The sequence below is a fragment of the Beta vulgaris genome, chromosome 1 (assembly GCF_026745355.1).
Source record: "Beta vulgaris subsp. vulgaris cultivar EL10 chromosome 1, EL10.2, whole genome shotgun sequence".
NCBI lineage: Eukaryota > Viridiplantae > Streptophyta > Magnoliopsida > Caryophyllales > Amaranthaceae > Beta > Beta vulgaris.
In genome coordinates this window covers 36,321,346-36,336,703 of record NC_079202.1, presented here as the reverse complement: position 1 = coordinate 36,336,703, position 15,358 = coordinate 36,321,346, and the positions used below count along the sequence as shown (strand labels likewise).

General features: G+C 36.0%; 1 protein-coding gene across 1 annotated transcript; it reads left to right on the top strand.

Annotated features, from left to right (window-relative positions):
* Positions 1-313: 313 nt before the first annotated feature.
* On the top strand, positions 314-6,441 carry LOC104895925 (thioredoxin Y1, chloroplastic). Its single transcript, XM_010682573.4, has 4 exons — positions 314-662; positions 4,004-4,092; positions 5,122-5,299; positions 6,153-6,441. The coding sequence occupies exons 1-4, from the start codon at positions 441-443 to the stop codon at positions 6,216-6,218; spliced, it is 555 nt and encodes a 184-aa protein (XP_010680875.1). The 5' UTR covers positions 314-440; the 3' UTR covers positions 6,219-6,441.
* Positions 6,442-15,358: the final 8,917 nt, after the last annotated feature.

The window sequence follows — 15,358 nt, the reverse complement described above, 5'->3', positions numbered from 1 at the left end:
GGTGTTGCTCTCAAGCAAGTATCAATTATCTTGCTCTAGTGGTTGAGCAACTTGTTCACTACTTTCAAATATTGTAAGCCGGTCAAAATTACAACTATTGAAATTGCTCTAAAACCTCCAACTTTCTCTATGTAACATCAAACATGTATAAACAAACAGAGGGAATATGATGGAAGAAAAGTATATATTCACTAAACAAAAAATTACAAAAAATATTAACTTAGGATACTCAATCTGGTTTATAAATCAAAAGAAGACAAAAGACTAACATTTGCTGTCCACAAAGGTAGGAAAATCATCCCTTGAACGAAAAGACAAACATAACTTGTACGCCAAAACGGCAAAACCCACACACAAAAGAGTTGAACATCAAGATAAAGAACAACAAATTAAAGAACATAAATCTTCAACGTCCAGAAACCTCTCTTTTTTACTCTACAATGGCGATTTCCTTGCCATCCGCAACTATGTCATCCCTAACCTCCGACCAATCCTGCAATTTCATTTGCTCGAGAACTACAACAACAAGTTGTTCATTATCCAAGTCTTCTTCTCTTTCCTTGTCTTCTCTGCAACTCCAGTTTCCATGGCAGCTTCGTCGTCAGTTTCGTATTCGCAATTCTCGCTCGATTTCTCATCAACGTTCTCGTATTCTTCCTCTGGTAATGATGATGATATATTGTTATTGTGCTGTTTGAAATTTTTAGTTGTAACTGCTGTTTAATTTTGTATCAAATTTGTGGTTTTGGAATGTTAGGGTTTGAAATTGGTTAACTCTTTCGTTTTTTGGTAGTATTGAAGTTGAATTACTTGTGCAATTGAGTATAGAGCAGTTTTAGTGAAAAATTGATTTTTTTTTTTTTTTTTTTTTTTTTTTGGTATTTAGTAATCTTACATCATTTGGAAATGTGAAGATAGGAAATTGTTCGTCATTTGAAAGCGAAGTGCTAAATGTCAAAACAGTAGATTGGAAATAGTGCCTTAATTTTGCACATATAATTAATAATTATTGGACATATTGAATTCCTGACATCTAGCTGCCAGAGCTGTCATAATGGTTGCTCCTTGGACCTAGAACGATAAGATAACTGATTGTTGCTCTTGTGCCATTGTATCAATTTTAGCAATGAGAGGGAGTTAATCGAGGATGGATTAACAGGAGTTGGTCATTAGTGATGGTTATAAGTACCTTGGGTTGATCTTACCTAGTATAGAGATATTGACCAAGACATGAATCACGTGACTCTTAGAATACAGTCAAGCTGGCATAAATAGAGAGGAGCAATTTGGATTTTGTGCGACTATAGTGTACCTTTAGGCTCTAAGGTTAAAAGGAAAAATTTATAAGAGAACTATTAGATTAGTGTTGTTATATGGGGCTCATTGCTAGTTATTCAGGAAAGATCGTATTAGGAAGATGGGGCCAACTAAGATGCAGATATTGAAAGGGATGTGCGGGAACACCTAAAGAGATAAATTTAGGATTGAAGATATTCAGACTAGAATTGGAGATGTAAATATTGTGGATAAGGTAAGGGAGAACTCACTACTGTGATTTGGGAATGTGAAACTTCCACTATAGGATGCACCGGTTAGGTTTTGGAGAGTTGAGATATTGGATAGGTTCAAAGAAGTTTGGGAAGGCCAAAGATGACCAGGATAGAGTTTGGTAGAAAGATATGGTCAAATCAAGTGTGCAGGAGCAAATAGCGCTTGACAAAAGAGTGTGGAAGCAAAGGATATATGTGGTGGGCTGGTGGCCACCAGAGATAAGATCATAAATGCTGTAGCCAACCCCAACTTATAGGATTAAGACTTCGACATTGTTGTAGTAAATTATGGTGAGTGAATTGTGGCGATGATGGGGGGTTATTGTACCAAGTACTATGGATTACTCAATGCAAGATTTAGGCCCCAAACACAATCATTATTGTTGCTAAAATTTTCATCTTGATCTTCCTAGGAAAAAAAAAAGTTGGCCCCACTTTCAATATCAAACCTGAGGGCATTAATACTAGATACATGATCTTATCTTTATGTCAGTATATTATTAACACTGTGCTTCAGCCAAATGCGATAAGAACGTGCCAAAGGAAGCAACAACAACGCTCTTGACCAGTCTTGACAATCGGATCTTCTTTTTCATACATTTTTGCTGAATGTTGAATAAGCTGGAAATCTTCTATCCAAGCTTATCAGCTAGTCTATAGCCCTCTACCATCAGCTAGCATCCATGTTAGGCTCATACCTTCATGATGGAAAATGTCTCAACCAATGGTGAACTTATGGAATTATAAGTTAATGGATTAAGAATTTATGCTGTAAGTGTAATTCAAGCCATCAGAATAATTCTTCAGTGTCCTTGGTGATCAATATCTGCAAGCTAAGAGATGTGACTTTAAAAATCCTTGTATGGTCAATCAGGGATAGTAGTAGTCATCCAAACCATATGAGATTACCGAGGTTGCTTGTAAGATTATTATGCTACCTTTCTGTTGGTTTTCTCCATTACTGCTTCTGCTTCAATTGTTAGCAAAGTTGGCTTCTAATTAAGCAACAATAGCTGTTTCTAAGTTGGAGAGCGATTCTTATCGTTGGTTCTAATCCATATGCTTGAACTCTCATTGTAACTATTATTTGGAATTCTCTAGTGCTTAAAGCTTCTTGAAAGTACTTTATCTTATGTTCTAAGCACAAAAACACGCAATGGATTTCTCTTGATTCGACCAACTTTCTGACATTTTGTTGCAAGTTGCAACCATCTTTTTTCTTTGTCAAATATTTGCAAATTTATACTCAGACTAAACATTACCATAAGAAGGATATTGATAAAAGCGATTGGCAAAGAGTATAAAACAGAGAAAGTATAAGGGTTTGAGTGAAACCATCATAAGTACCCTTTGGCCCAGATCCTGGCTGAACTTCTTGAGGACAGGAGATGCAACTTGGCCAAGCAATGATTTTTCAGAGACAAATTTTACATTCTGAAACGCCTGTAGTGGATAAGAAATTGGAGTATCTTGATTCTGTTTCTTGTGGAGGCCATTAAAACATACAAATATGCCCCTTTTAAAAGCCATACTGACCTTATCTCTTCATATAAAAGTATCTGCTCTTGTACTTCTCTCGATTTTCTTCCTTTACTAGCAGTCTGCTGCATCAATAACCCAACATCTCTTCTCCCTTTATCTGTCTCCACCTCTGTGTCATAGTTGAACTTAACCTCGTTATTCAATAAAAGATAGTCCCCTTCACTCAATACACAGCATAAAAATATGAGACCATGACGACTTTATTCCAAATCTTGAGTTGTCTCTTCTTGAACTGTTGGAGGCATGATACTCTTATTATTGGCATTTTAGGTGTTCTATAAGATATTGCTGTTTCTGGAAACTATTAAGTTTTTGAATGTTGGACCTGGTTTCACTGATTGGTGAAACGGTCTCTCAAGCTTATTGTTGGTGAAGTTTCACCGGAAATGAAGTCCTTGGAGTTCTCTTCAAGATGACAGAATATATATGAAAACTACACTGCTGATTGCAATGATAAATGTAGATTTTTCCTGTAAATGCACATTGATTTGGCTAATGATGGTTTTCAAGTGGTATGAGTTTCATATCATTTAATTTTATTATGCATATAAAACATGGTCTTAAATGTTGAGCTGAAAATTTCATGTTTTTAGAAGTTTCATATCCTTAATCTTTGTTTGATGGTTTGTGTTCACTTCAATTGCTGTAGTCATATCCTTTCAATAGATGACACTAGTTATTCTACTTGCTTGTGCTGAAGAGGTTTCAGAATCATGAAAACTCTCCTGATGATTTATGAACATAATCATTTAGAAGAAGGAAATGGCTCCATAGTAAAGCACCTTTGTATGTGACTATTTGTCCTCTTGTGGCTTGTTTATGCTTGCAAGCTAATCACTGTAGCTCCTTTTTTTTTCTGATGCACATAAGCATTATATTTCTTAAGTAACATCTGATCTTTATATCTGTAGGTTAAAGCAAAGCAGCAGACTTTTTCTTCCTTCGATGAGTTGATCGCCAACTCCGAGAAACCGGTTTTAGTTGACTTCTACGCAACATGGTATGTCCTTTACTTAATTTATCATTTTGATTGCTTTGTTAATCTTAATATCTATTTTCTAGGTATCTTTATCAATTTCTCATGTCCAACCTTTTGCTCGTTTCTACTAAGAAGATATCTTGTTGGGGAAAGAAAACAACTGCTCGCTTTATGTATTCAGTTGTACCCTAATTCATAAAAGGAAACGCATTTTGACTCAATTTGATAGCTTGAGATATCTCTATTCCATAACAAGAAATCCGAACTTATCTGATAGCTCATTTTGATAGCTTAATGTGTTCTCTTCACCTGAACTTATCTGAAGTGAACTTATTAAACCTGATTAGATGTGATAGCCCTGATTTTACGTTATGATTTCACCTGATTGGACGTGAAATTTATTTAAGGTGAAGATAACGCACTAGTCTTAACATCTTTTTCTTATGTGATGGCAATATCAGCTTGGATTTCATGAAGGTCTAGGATTTTCTAACACGTTAACTGCCTAAGTTGGTTAACTTTTGCTTTTTTTTTTTGACATTATTTTGTTGGTTGGGAAGCTACCAAGTTCTTAACAAATGAGATTTAGGCTGCATCTGGATATGTTTGAAATGTTTCTTTTACAGTATAGTTCTGATTTTGGTGTGTATGGCAAACTATTCAGTATGCTATCTGGTCTAATGCTTTCTCAGATCAGAAAAACTTCCCAATATGAGAAATCATCAATCTAATTTCTTGCACAAAATGCTTAATAATTTTGAATGTGAAATTGTGAATTACTTTACAGCAGAATCACAACACTTTTGAATGAAATTCTCCTGACTCCTATAAAAATTTACTTGAAGTTTACAGTACCTCAACTGGTCTGTAGTTATTCTGTTCCATCAGAATCCTAAATGAATTGTCCATGTTGGGTATACTTCAGGATAATTGTCCGAGAAACATCTGTTTTGTGACTTCAAATTTGTGGAGAAATTTTTTATGTTACTATGTAGAAGTTATAATTTGTCATGGCAGGTTTATGAGTAGTTTTTGGTGGTCCTGATGCAGGTGTGGTCCTTGTCAATTCATGGTTCCTATTCTTGAACAAGTGAATGCCGCTTTGAAAGACAAAATTCAGGTGGTTAAAATTGATACGGAGAAATACCCAGAAATCGCTGGCAAGTACAAAATCGAGGCATTGCCTACATTCATCCTATTCAAAGATGGGAAACCTTGTGATCGATTTGTAAGTTGATTCTGCTTTCTTGTTGTTTTATATAGAGCTTAGGAAGTTTACTTTCTAGTGGTAGTTAAATATGTTAAAGATAGCATTTCTTGCATTACGAACCTTGCTTGCAGCCATTGGGGCTATCACTATGATGATGTCAGCACAGTTGGTGCAGCCTCATAATACTAGGTTTGACACTTGGGCTCGAGACCTTATCCCCTCCCCCCATACCTAAGATGGGTGAGTGATGTATGTTTTCAGTTCTTTTCTAGACCTTTGAACTTTCTTCAGTCATAGTGATCATTCGGTTGATCACCTGGTATGTTGATCTGAACTTCCATAATTGCAATCACCCTCATTGTTTCACAATATATAGCTGTAAAGGTTGTAGGCTTGTAGCACACAGGTTAAGGGGCACCCAAATGTAACAAGAAAGAAAACTAATTGACAAATTAGTCACAAGAGTGAGGGGGGGGGGGGGGGGTTGATAAAAGATGGAAATTTTGCATTAGATGATGCATCGTGGTAAATCAAATAACGCATGAGACCAATATAAAATTTGTGGCCTCATGTTATGATTAGAGGGAGTGTTCCATGTGTCACCATTTCTTAGTACCTTGAATGCTAGCTTACTGTTGTGCTATTGCTATATTTTAAATTTCTTTTAGAAAAGTTGACCTTTTGCAGCGTAAGTAACCGACTTCTCTGTATCTATAATATCTCCATAATTGGATAGTTGAACCTCAATGTTGAGTTGCTGCTTAGTTTTGTTTGCAGGGGAACAATTGTAGGCTTTAGCTCCTACTTTTTGTCCTAGTTTCTCAGATGGGATAACGCTAAGCTTTTTTTTTTTGCTGTTTAACATATGCAGGAAGGTGCAGTGGCTGCAGATAAGCTAACCCAACGCATTGAGACTTCTTTGGCAGTGAAATCATAACTGAGATATATGATGATTCTTTGGCAGCTTTGTATTGCATTTTGGCCTTCTAGGAAAGTAAGCAATCAATAGTGGAAATTAAATCGAACTTCCAAAGAAACATAATTTGTATCCTATTATGTAACCATGAACCAGATTAGATATTTTTGTCGGGTTTATGTACAAATTGAAGAATATCATATGAATATCATAAAATCCAAGGGAATGCTTATTATTTATGTTACAGGATAAAAAAAGACCTTGTAAGAAATCTAATGAGTTTTAATGACAAAAATAAAATAAAATAGAGAGGATAGAAGATACTAAGAGAGAGATATTAGATAGAAGGAGAGGAGAATTGTTATGTCATGATTGATTGTTACAAAGTATTAGCTCTAGAATTTATAAACTAAGCTCTAACAAACATTTAACTAACTTCCTTGTAATAAGAAGCTAAAGAACAGTTTATGTTTTTCCCGTCAAAATTAACTAACTTTTCATTTAACAGCTAATTATATTTCATCCTCTAAATATACTTTCCTCCATATAAAAGACTTGACTTCAAGTATGTGTAGTAATGAAATCAGGATAATTGGCATCAAAAGACCGCATTTTCCTAAGAAGCTTCATGTTCCGCAAAGCCTTCCCAAAGCACTAAGTATTGAGTAAGAGCTTTATTCTCATGCTTCACAATTTTCCTTTGTAATATGGCCTTAGGTTGAATTATAGTAGAAATTGATCGACTCTACAACCAACTAGGAATATGAACAACTACTCGGAGTATGTCATGAAATATCTTCAATTGAGATACATAAAAACATCAGGTATCTAAGTATCAACTGGTAGTGACAACTTATAAGCAACCTTGCCTATTTTAGCCACAACTTGGAAAGGACCATTGTTCTTCTGAGCCAGCTTCTGATTAGATCTATGTTGAAGAGTGTATTGCATGTAGGTTTGCAACTTGAGGCCTACCCAATCACCAATTTGAAACTCCCTATAAGATTTGTGTGTTATCAGTTTGATTTTTCATCCTGGACTAAACTCTAGTTAGATGATACTTTAACTCATTGATCATAACTTCTCCTTTGAGCGAGCTTCTGTCAACCACTTCATTTAAAGACTCTCCTGCAAGATAGGGTAGATGGAGAGGGGATGGTTGGTTATACACTACACCTCATAGGGAATGAGTTGAGTTCAAGAGTTGAAGTGGGTGTTATACCACCACTCAGCCAAAGGCAGCCAAAAACTCCAGTTTTTAGGATTATCTCCACTCATGCATCTTAAATATGTCTTCAAGCATTTATTTACTATCTCATTTTGTCCATCTGAGGGTTATAAGTAGAGGACATGTTGAATTCAATGCCATAAATGGAAAACAAAGCTTTCCAAAATTTGCTAAGAAAAACTTAATCTCTATAACCAATTATACTCCTAGGCCATCCATGAAGCTTAAAATCATTATCCAGATAAGCTTGGGCAACATCAATTGCAATGAATAGATGAGCAAGGGGTATAAAGTGTGCTTATTTACCGAGTTTATCCACCATCACAAAAATCACACTTTTACCATTAGACAAGGAAAGCCCGGTGATGAAATTCATAGAGATATCATACCAAACTTCTTCACGGATAGGCAGAGGTTGTAAGAGGCTAGGGCTTGTTGAATTATAAATTTAGAAGCTTGACAAATGTGACAATTTCTGATGAATCTTCTAACATCCAAAATCATACCCTTCCAATAAAAATTGTTTTCAACCTTCTTTGAGTCATATCCTTCCCTGAATGTCCCCCATCAGAAGATGAATGTTGCTAGGCTAATAACTTCAATCTCAATTGAACATTAGAGCCTATGACAATCTTTCCTTGCTTTCTGAGCAATTCTCCTTGCAAACTGCAACCCTCATAACTTGGTAAATCTTGTAATTCTTCAATAATTGCAACCAAGTTGAAATCTAAGTGATAACTTTACTTGATATAAATGAGTAAGTTTGTATCAATCAATGATAAAGCCAAGCAAAGCACTTCAGCACCTTTGACTTTAGAAAGTGCATCAGCAGCCACAATATGATAAGTGTTGAAAGGGTGTTGATATTATTTTTTGTTGCAACAGCCACTTTAAACTCTTTTGATTTGTCCTAACGATGAAATGATTACTAGTTAAATATTGTTCCCACTTCTGAACTGCAAACACAATAGCCAATAACTCCTTTTTGTAAACTCATAATTTAAATAATTGCTTATTGATGCGGTGTTACCTATACGCAGCAATAAATCACGTGAAAACAAAAGGTAAAATATAAAATTGACATATTGATGCGGTTTCCAGCCAAAACTGCAACAATAGGTCTCAACGGAAAAAAATTTCAAATTTGGTTGACTGTTTGACTAGATCTATTGTTGCGATTTCCAGCCGAAACCGCAACAATAGATTAAAATATTATTTTTATTAATAATATTTGAACCTATTGCTGCGGTTCCTAGAACACCCGCAACAATAGACTCTTAAATTAATAAAAGAAACCAACTAGGGTTTCTTTTTTAAGGTGAGAGAAAAATGAGTGCGACCCCTCATTCGTTCTTCCTCCTCATCCATTGACCCAACATTTTCATCCCTCACACCTCCTCATCCTTTCTCTTACTAGTTCTCCCTCCTCGTTCACTCATCAGTTTCGCTGCTCTCAGTCGTCCCTCCATTAAAGCCGAACCTCGTGGGTTTCGTTGCTCTCAGTCGCCGATCTCCATTTAAGAACGGATGAAAGCACGTCGGATGAGAATCTCTCACTCATTTCTCACGGCGGATGGCTCGAGTTTCAGATCTCAGCGACGACAGATGGCTCTTGGCTCGAGTTTCAGATCTGAATTTTTTTTATCCGATTTATTTCCATTTTTCGATTTTTCGATTTTTCAGATTTTTTATTTGTATAAAATCATATATTGTTTTTCGATTTTCCAAATATGTTTAGATCATTTCCATTTTTATTTTTCTTAGGTAGTTTGGTTATATTTTTTGGATCTAGTTAATTTTTTCTTTTATGCTTTTTGATAAGTAATTACAATTTGTTTGTATGTGATTATATATATTTTTATATTTAGTTTTTTTGTATATTTAGTTGTCTGTTGTTTTTTTCATCATTTATATATGATTTTGAGTCTTCGTTTTCCTATTGTATAGTTTTTTATTTTTATCTTTCAACTTTGATGGAAAAATCCAATTTTTTTTTTCAATTGTAGAGTATCATTGTTGCGGTTTCGGGAAACAGCCGCAGCAATAGATTGCCCTATTGCTCAGGTCAAAAATTGTTACCTATTGTTGCACGGCCAAAACCGCCTCAATAGGCCACTTAATGGCCGCCGCAGTTAACATTTATTCTACTAGTGAATTTCTGCCATTTAGGACTCAAGGCCTTGCTTATATAAGCTAAGGAATGGCCCTCTTGCATTAATACAACACCAATACCAGTATTGCATGCATCAGTTTCAACAATAAAGACCTTGAAAAAAGCTGGAACAACCAACACTAGAGATGATACAAGAGCATGCTTGAGTTTATCAAAAGCTTCTTGTGCTTCTGTATACCTGGCAAAGTGGCAAACCCATCTTTCTTGAGAAAGTTATGTAATGGTCTACAAATAACTGCATAGCTTTGCACAAACTTCCTATAATAGTCTGTTAGGCCTAGAAAGCTTCTTAACTCTTTCACTGATGTTGGAGATGGCCATTTTGCTACAGTTTCAATCTTCTTTGGGTCAGTTTCAACCCCTGAACCACATATAAAGTGCCCAAGATACTCTACTTTACTCTTTGCAAAAGAGCACTTGCTTTCTTTGATATGTATCTTGTTTTGTCTTAGCAATTTAAACACTTGTTCTAGGTGTTGCCAGTATTCATTGATAGACTTACTATAGTTAAGAATATCATCAAAAAAAAATTGGGACACATCTTCTCAACAAGGGTTTTTTTGACAAAGATTGTTCAGGTGATAAATACATAGGAAAGAGAAGTAAGCCATAGCAGACAGAATTTTTTTTTGACAAATATTGTTAACGAGTCGCAATCACGACTTTAAAACATAAAAGATAACTAAAACATTAAGGGTTTTGACATATACAACCCTAAGGCCTAAAAATAAGCATTAAATGCATATTCTAAAATTACACTTTCTCAATTTTTTTAGTTTTTTTCTTCTTTATGAAAGTAAGGAGAATTCCCTTGCAACAAGGGGGAGAGGGGGACAGTGGGAATCCTTCTTGCAAAGGGTGAGAATTGAAGCTCTACCCTAGGGTTGGAAGGAGGGTCTTACAACCAATAAGCCTATCTTGGTCATCTCCTCGATTTTTAGTTGTACATAAAGGTTTTTGCACGTTTTCCAACACGCAAATTTGAACATTATAGTCTTTAACTATGTATAAATAATAATTCCAAAAAGTTGATATTACAAAACCTTAAGATTTCATGAATCGAACAAGATTTTACATGATTATTTTTTTTACATGTAAAAATAATCAAAATAGGTCAAAATAAAATATGTAAATAGTGTTAAAAGTCAATATGGTGCAATAAAAAAAAAGGGAAGAATTCACGACTAAAATATGTGCCAAGTAAAAGCTTAATTACTTAATAGAATAGTATTGTTATAATATACTATGTAAACAAAGAACGGATAAAACGACTATGTATTTACCACCCAAGATTAAACGTTTCAGTGCGTAATTGCAATGCATGATGCACCATTGGGTGAAATATTCACCCAGAACTATATATATACCGCATTTCCCATGAGAAAATATGCAACACAACTACAATAACAACCTCTCTTAATCTTGATTGAATCTCTCTATATTACAACACATTATCAGCACCAGTTCGCTCTACTATCAAAAGGTAGTTTTCTTAATTGCTACTAATTTTTTCAAAAAAAAAAAATTTCGATCATCAATGTATTGGGATCGATACTATTCTAAAAGATGTATCTCTTCGTGGTATAAATTTATCATAGAACGTAATAGTGTACCTTGCACTATAAATCTGGCACGAGGAGTTGGTAGTGCACCCCAATGCCACAATACTCACATTAATAGCCATGTCGAGGAACGCCGACAAACCACCATCTCTAAACTCAATTATAATCCTCCTCCGGAACCACCAACTGAAATCCAGCAAACTCCTAATAGTAATAAAAGGAGTAGGGACAAGGAGGGTCCTCCAGTCAGCAACAAGCGACGATAAAGTAATTAATTGGCGTATCGGCTCGGCCGCCAATCAAGTCAAGCCACCTTCATGGAGGGTAAAGACCTTGCATATATGACGGGCTATTTCGTTAAACTTGGGACTTCACCGCCTGGATGGATAGCTAACACTATAAAGAGGGAGAAAATTTTGGCCAGAAAATAGTTACAATGGTGCAGCTACTGCTACCTTTTTATTTTTTATCAAAATTATGTCTTGTGTTTATTCTTTAGTTGTGAAAAAAATGGGGAGGTAAATTTGTTATAGAGCGCTTTTGAAACTATGTACAAGAAAATGATGGAAGGAGTAATTAACCAGATTTTCTTTACACCGAAACGAAGTATATAAGTACCATATTTCCTTTTTTAAAATTATGGCAACAACTACTTCCGAAGTTAGCTACGATTTCTTAAGATATTGCATTAACATCAATCTGCATCTCTTATCATGATGACATGTCTTTTACTCATCTTAGAAGTTTGGATATTTTTCTGTCATGTAGTGAATACACTAGTGGAAAAATATGCAAGGGTTGCGGTCAAAACAATCCTAAGGTCTGTGTTTTTGGCCAGCAGCCCTTGCTGTAGCAGCCCTTCAGCCAAAAGGAAGGGATGCAATTTTTTAAAAAACTACCGCAACTCTTCAAGCCTTAAAGGGCTACGGTTTAGGGAGAAAATCGCAGCCCTTCACTTTTAGAAGGGTTGCATTTTAATAAAAAATTGCATCCCTTCATAATCAAAAGGGTAGTTTTTTTTTATAAACCGCAGCCCTTCAAATATAGAAGGGCTGTGGTTTATGCCTAAAACCGCAACCCTTTTTGAATTTTTTTTAAAAAATAAATACCCACAGGCCACACCCTGCTGCCCCCAGCACTCCAAGCCCACACCCACCTGCCCACCTCCCCACACCCTGCCCACCCACATGCCACACCCCACCCCACCCCTGCTTGTAACACCCCCAAAATCCATACACGTCTACGACTACGTCACATCGACTTTGGGAGTGTTACCGTCGCGGTGAAACGCAAGGCTTATTGAAAAGAAATGTTAAAATCATTGTCACGAAAAACTGAACTGCAGCGGAAATAACGATGTAACTACAACTCGGGAATCATTAACGACCCCTTTTTATTCAAACCACTAACTAATTAAGTAAATCATAATAGTCTTATAATGCTTAATTAAAACGCTTTAAAGTTTCAAGACTAAGAACTATCCCCCGCATGCTCAACATCATGCAGCAACACCAGCACACTTAGTCTGCTCCCCATTGTAGCATCAATGGTTCATCACAGGTCAACAAACAACACAATAACACACCAACCAGCTATGTTGAGTACATAATAAAGTATTGAGTGCATACAAAGCATAAACAAAGCAAACAATAGCATTACATTCTTTACTTTTTATTTAGTTGGTAGCGAACGGGCACCGCACTAATAGAAAAAGGACGATTTGCGTCGCTCCATTTGCGTCGCATGAAAGGCAAAACGACGCAAAAACATAATTTGCGTCGCAAAACGTCCTTGCATAAGCACTAGATAGGAGCTATATGCGTCGTACCCTATCGATGTGCTACGCATATAGCTCATGTGCGTCGGACACCGAAGCCCATTCGATGCACATCGTTAAGCCATATCTGCGTCGCACTTTATTAAAGTGCGTTGCAAAAGGCTATTCTGTGTCGGACCCCTTGGCCCATCCGACACAGAACAGCCCAAAAGCCCCAAACCCCTTGCACGACTCTTAAATACGTCTCTCACCAGATAGGGCCTCATTCTCGTCTCTCACTCAAACCCTAAAAAACTGTCTCCCTCTCGCGTCTCTCTCCTCACCCTCAAACTCTCTCTCACCCTCAAACTCTCTTTCTTACCCTCAAACTCTCTCTCACACCCTCAAACTCTCTCTCTCTCCAGCGAACAACGACGAACTCTTTACAATTTGATATGAACGAACTGATTTTATACTCAATCGACGAACTGATATGAACAACGACGAACTCTTTACAATCGACGAACTCTTTCTCTCTCCGGCGACTTTGTCTCCGGCGTACAATCGACGAACTCTTTCTCTCTCACTTTGACAAGTTCGTTTTTTTTTTTCAATTTTTCAATAATTCGGTTTTTCGTTTTTTCATTTTTTCATTGTTTAAATCTAATTTTTTTTATTTTTTCATTGTTTAGATCTACAATTTCGTTTTTTCATTTTTTCATGTTTTCATATCTACAATTTTTTCCTTTCGTTTTTTCATTTTTACATTGTTTAGATCTAATTTTTTCATTTTTTCATTGTCTTCGAGTTTTATACATCTGAAATTATGTTCTTTTGTTTTTTTTTTTTTACTTTTTATATCTAATTTTTTATTGACTTTTTTTCTTATTTTCATTTGCAGATCTGTTTTTGGTTTCTCTGGAAGTTTTCTTCGTCGGAAATGAAAGGAAATTGAAGTTACGTTCTTTTTGTTTCGACTTCGCAATGTCTCTCTACTCTAGATCTCGTTGTTTTAATTTTAGGAACTTTGTTGGTATATTGTTTTGTGTTCGAGTTGTAAATTATGGAATTTTGGTGGTTTATTGTTTTGTGTTGGAGTTGTAAATTATGAAAATATTGAATTTTGTTGGTTTATTTTGTTGTGTTCAATTCGCTTCTTCTACTGTTCGAGAATCGTCTTTGTTTTTCCTCGAATGTTGCAGTATATCCTAGTTCTAAAAATATTTTTTTTTATTAAAATAGCAATTTGCGTCGCACGTAGCCCAAGGTGCGACGCAAATCACTAATGTGCGTCGCACCCTAGGCAATGTGCGACGCACGTTACCCTCTGCATTACCCAATGTGCGAAGCTCTGAGAATTGGGCTGGGATAGCCAACTACGTCGCACCGTATACGAGGTGCGACGCAAATAGATGAAAATGTGTGTTGGATCTGCATTCGGTGCAGATCATTGATAGGTCATCTGCGTCAAGACCTGTGCCGTCGGACCCAAGTCCGACGCAAATAGGGGTCTCGGGTCCGGCGCAAAGCAACCTTTTTCCACTAGTGACCGTCATCTTACTAGAATCATACGGGCTACTTAATCCTCAATAGACAACTTGGTCTGTTAGATGAAATGCAAATACGGATTAGTTCCGTCCCACATCCATCACCTTAGTATGCATACCCCCAAGATTGTACGGAACCTTCCGCCTATACTTGAGTTATCAAAATTTATAAGGACACTAATGACGTCATAGTAGGCCTGTGTAGGAGTACAGAATAAGTCCCACACTCCCCCCATTGTTCATCACTTGTAGGGAGTCCAACTACAAGTTTATTGCCAAAAATCCTTTCTTAGTATTGTCCATTCATACATTAAACATATAATCATGTAACGTTCCCTCTTAGATACAATACCCAAATCTCTACCTCTTGTAACATCATTAGATCAAAGAATACAAATTCAATAATCATGCTTATGATACGATAGAATTACGCATTTCAATGCTACATATCGATTCCTAATCACAATCATGTTACCAAACAATCTTAGCAATCACAATCGTTCCCTATCATGATTCTAGGTTCCGATAGAATAAATCACAACCTAACATGATACGATACGTGTACGTACCTTGTAACGAAGAATTTTCGCTTCCTTATCAAACGTTCCGCTTATGAAATTAGGACATAAACGAGTAAGGAAGTACTTCAGTTATACATCCTTGATATTATTAACATATAACACGTGACTAACTATATAAACTTTGTATTTCGGCGTATAAAAATAACTAATCTTGTTGTTTATTAACTTTCATAACTCTGTTGAACTTAGCATCTTTTAAGAACCAAAACAGTGAGCAAAACTGATTTTAGTTAGTTTAATAACATAAACTTTACCAACTCCATTTAAATCCTTATGTCCAATACTACTAAAATCAGATTTGAATAACAAGGCAA

What these genes read in the sequence shown, in the direction of transcription:
- LOC104895925 (XM_010682573.4), top strand. Translation starts at nt 441, where the DNA reads ATGGCGATTTCCTTGCCATCCGCAACTATGTCATCCCTAACCTCCGAC. An exon ending in GTTCTCGTATTCTTCCTCTG is followed by an intron (nt 663 to 4,003) that starts GTAATGATGATG and finishes TTATATCTGTAG; the next exon opens with GTTAAAGCAAAGCAGCAGAC. An exon ending in GTTGACTTCTACGCAACATG is followed by an intron (nt 4,093 to 5,121) that starts GTATGTCCTTTA and finishes GTCCTGATGCAG; the next exon opens with GTGTGGTCCTTGTCAATTCA.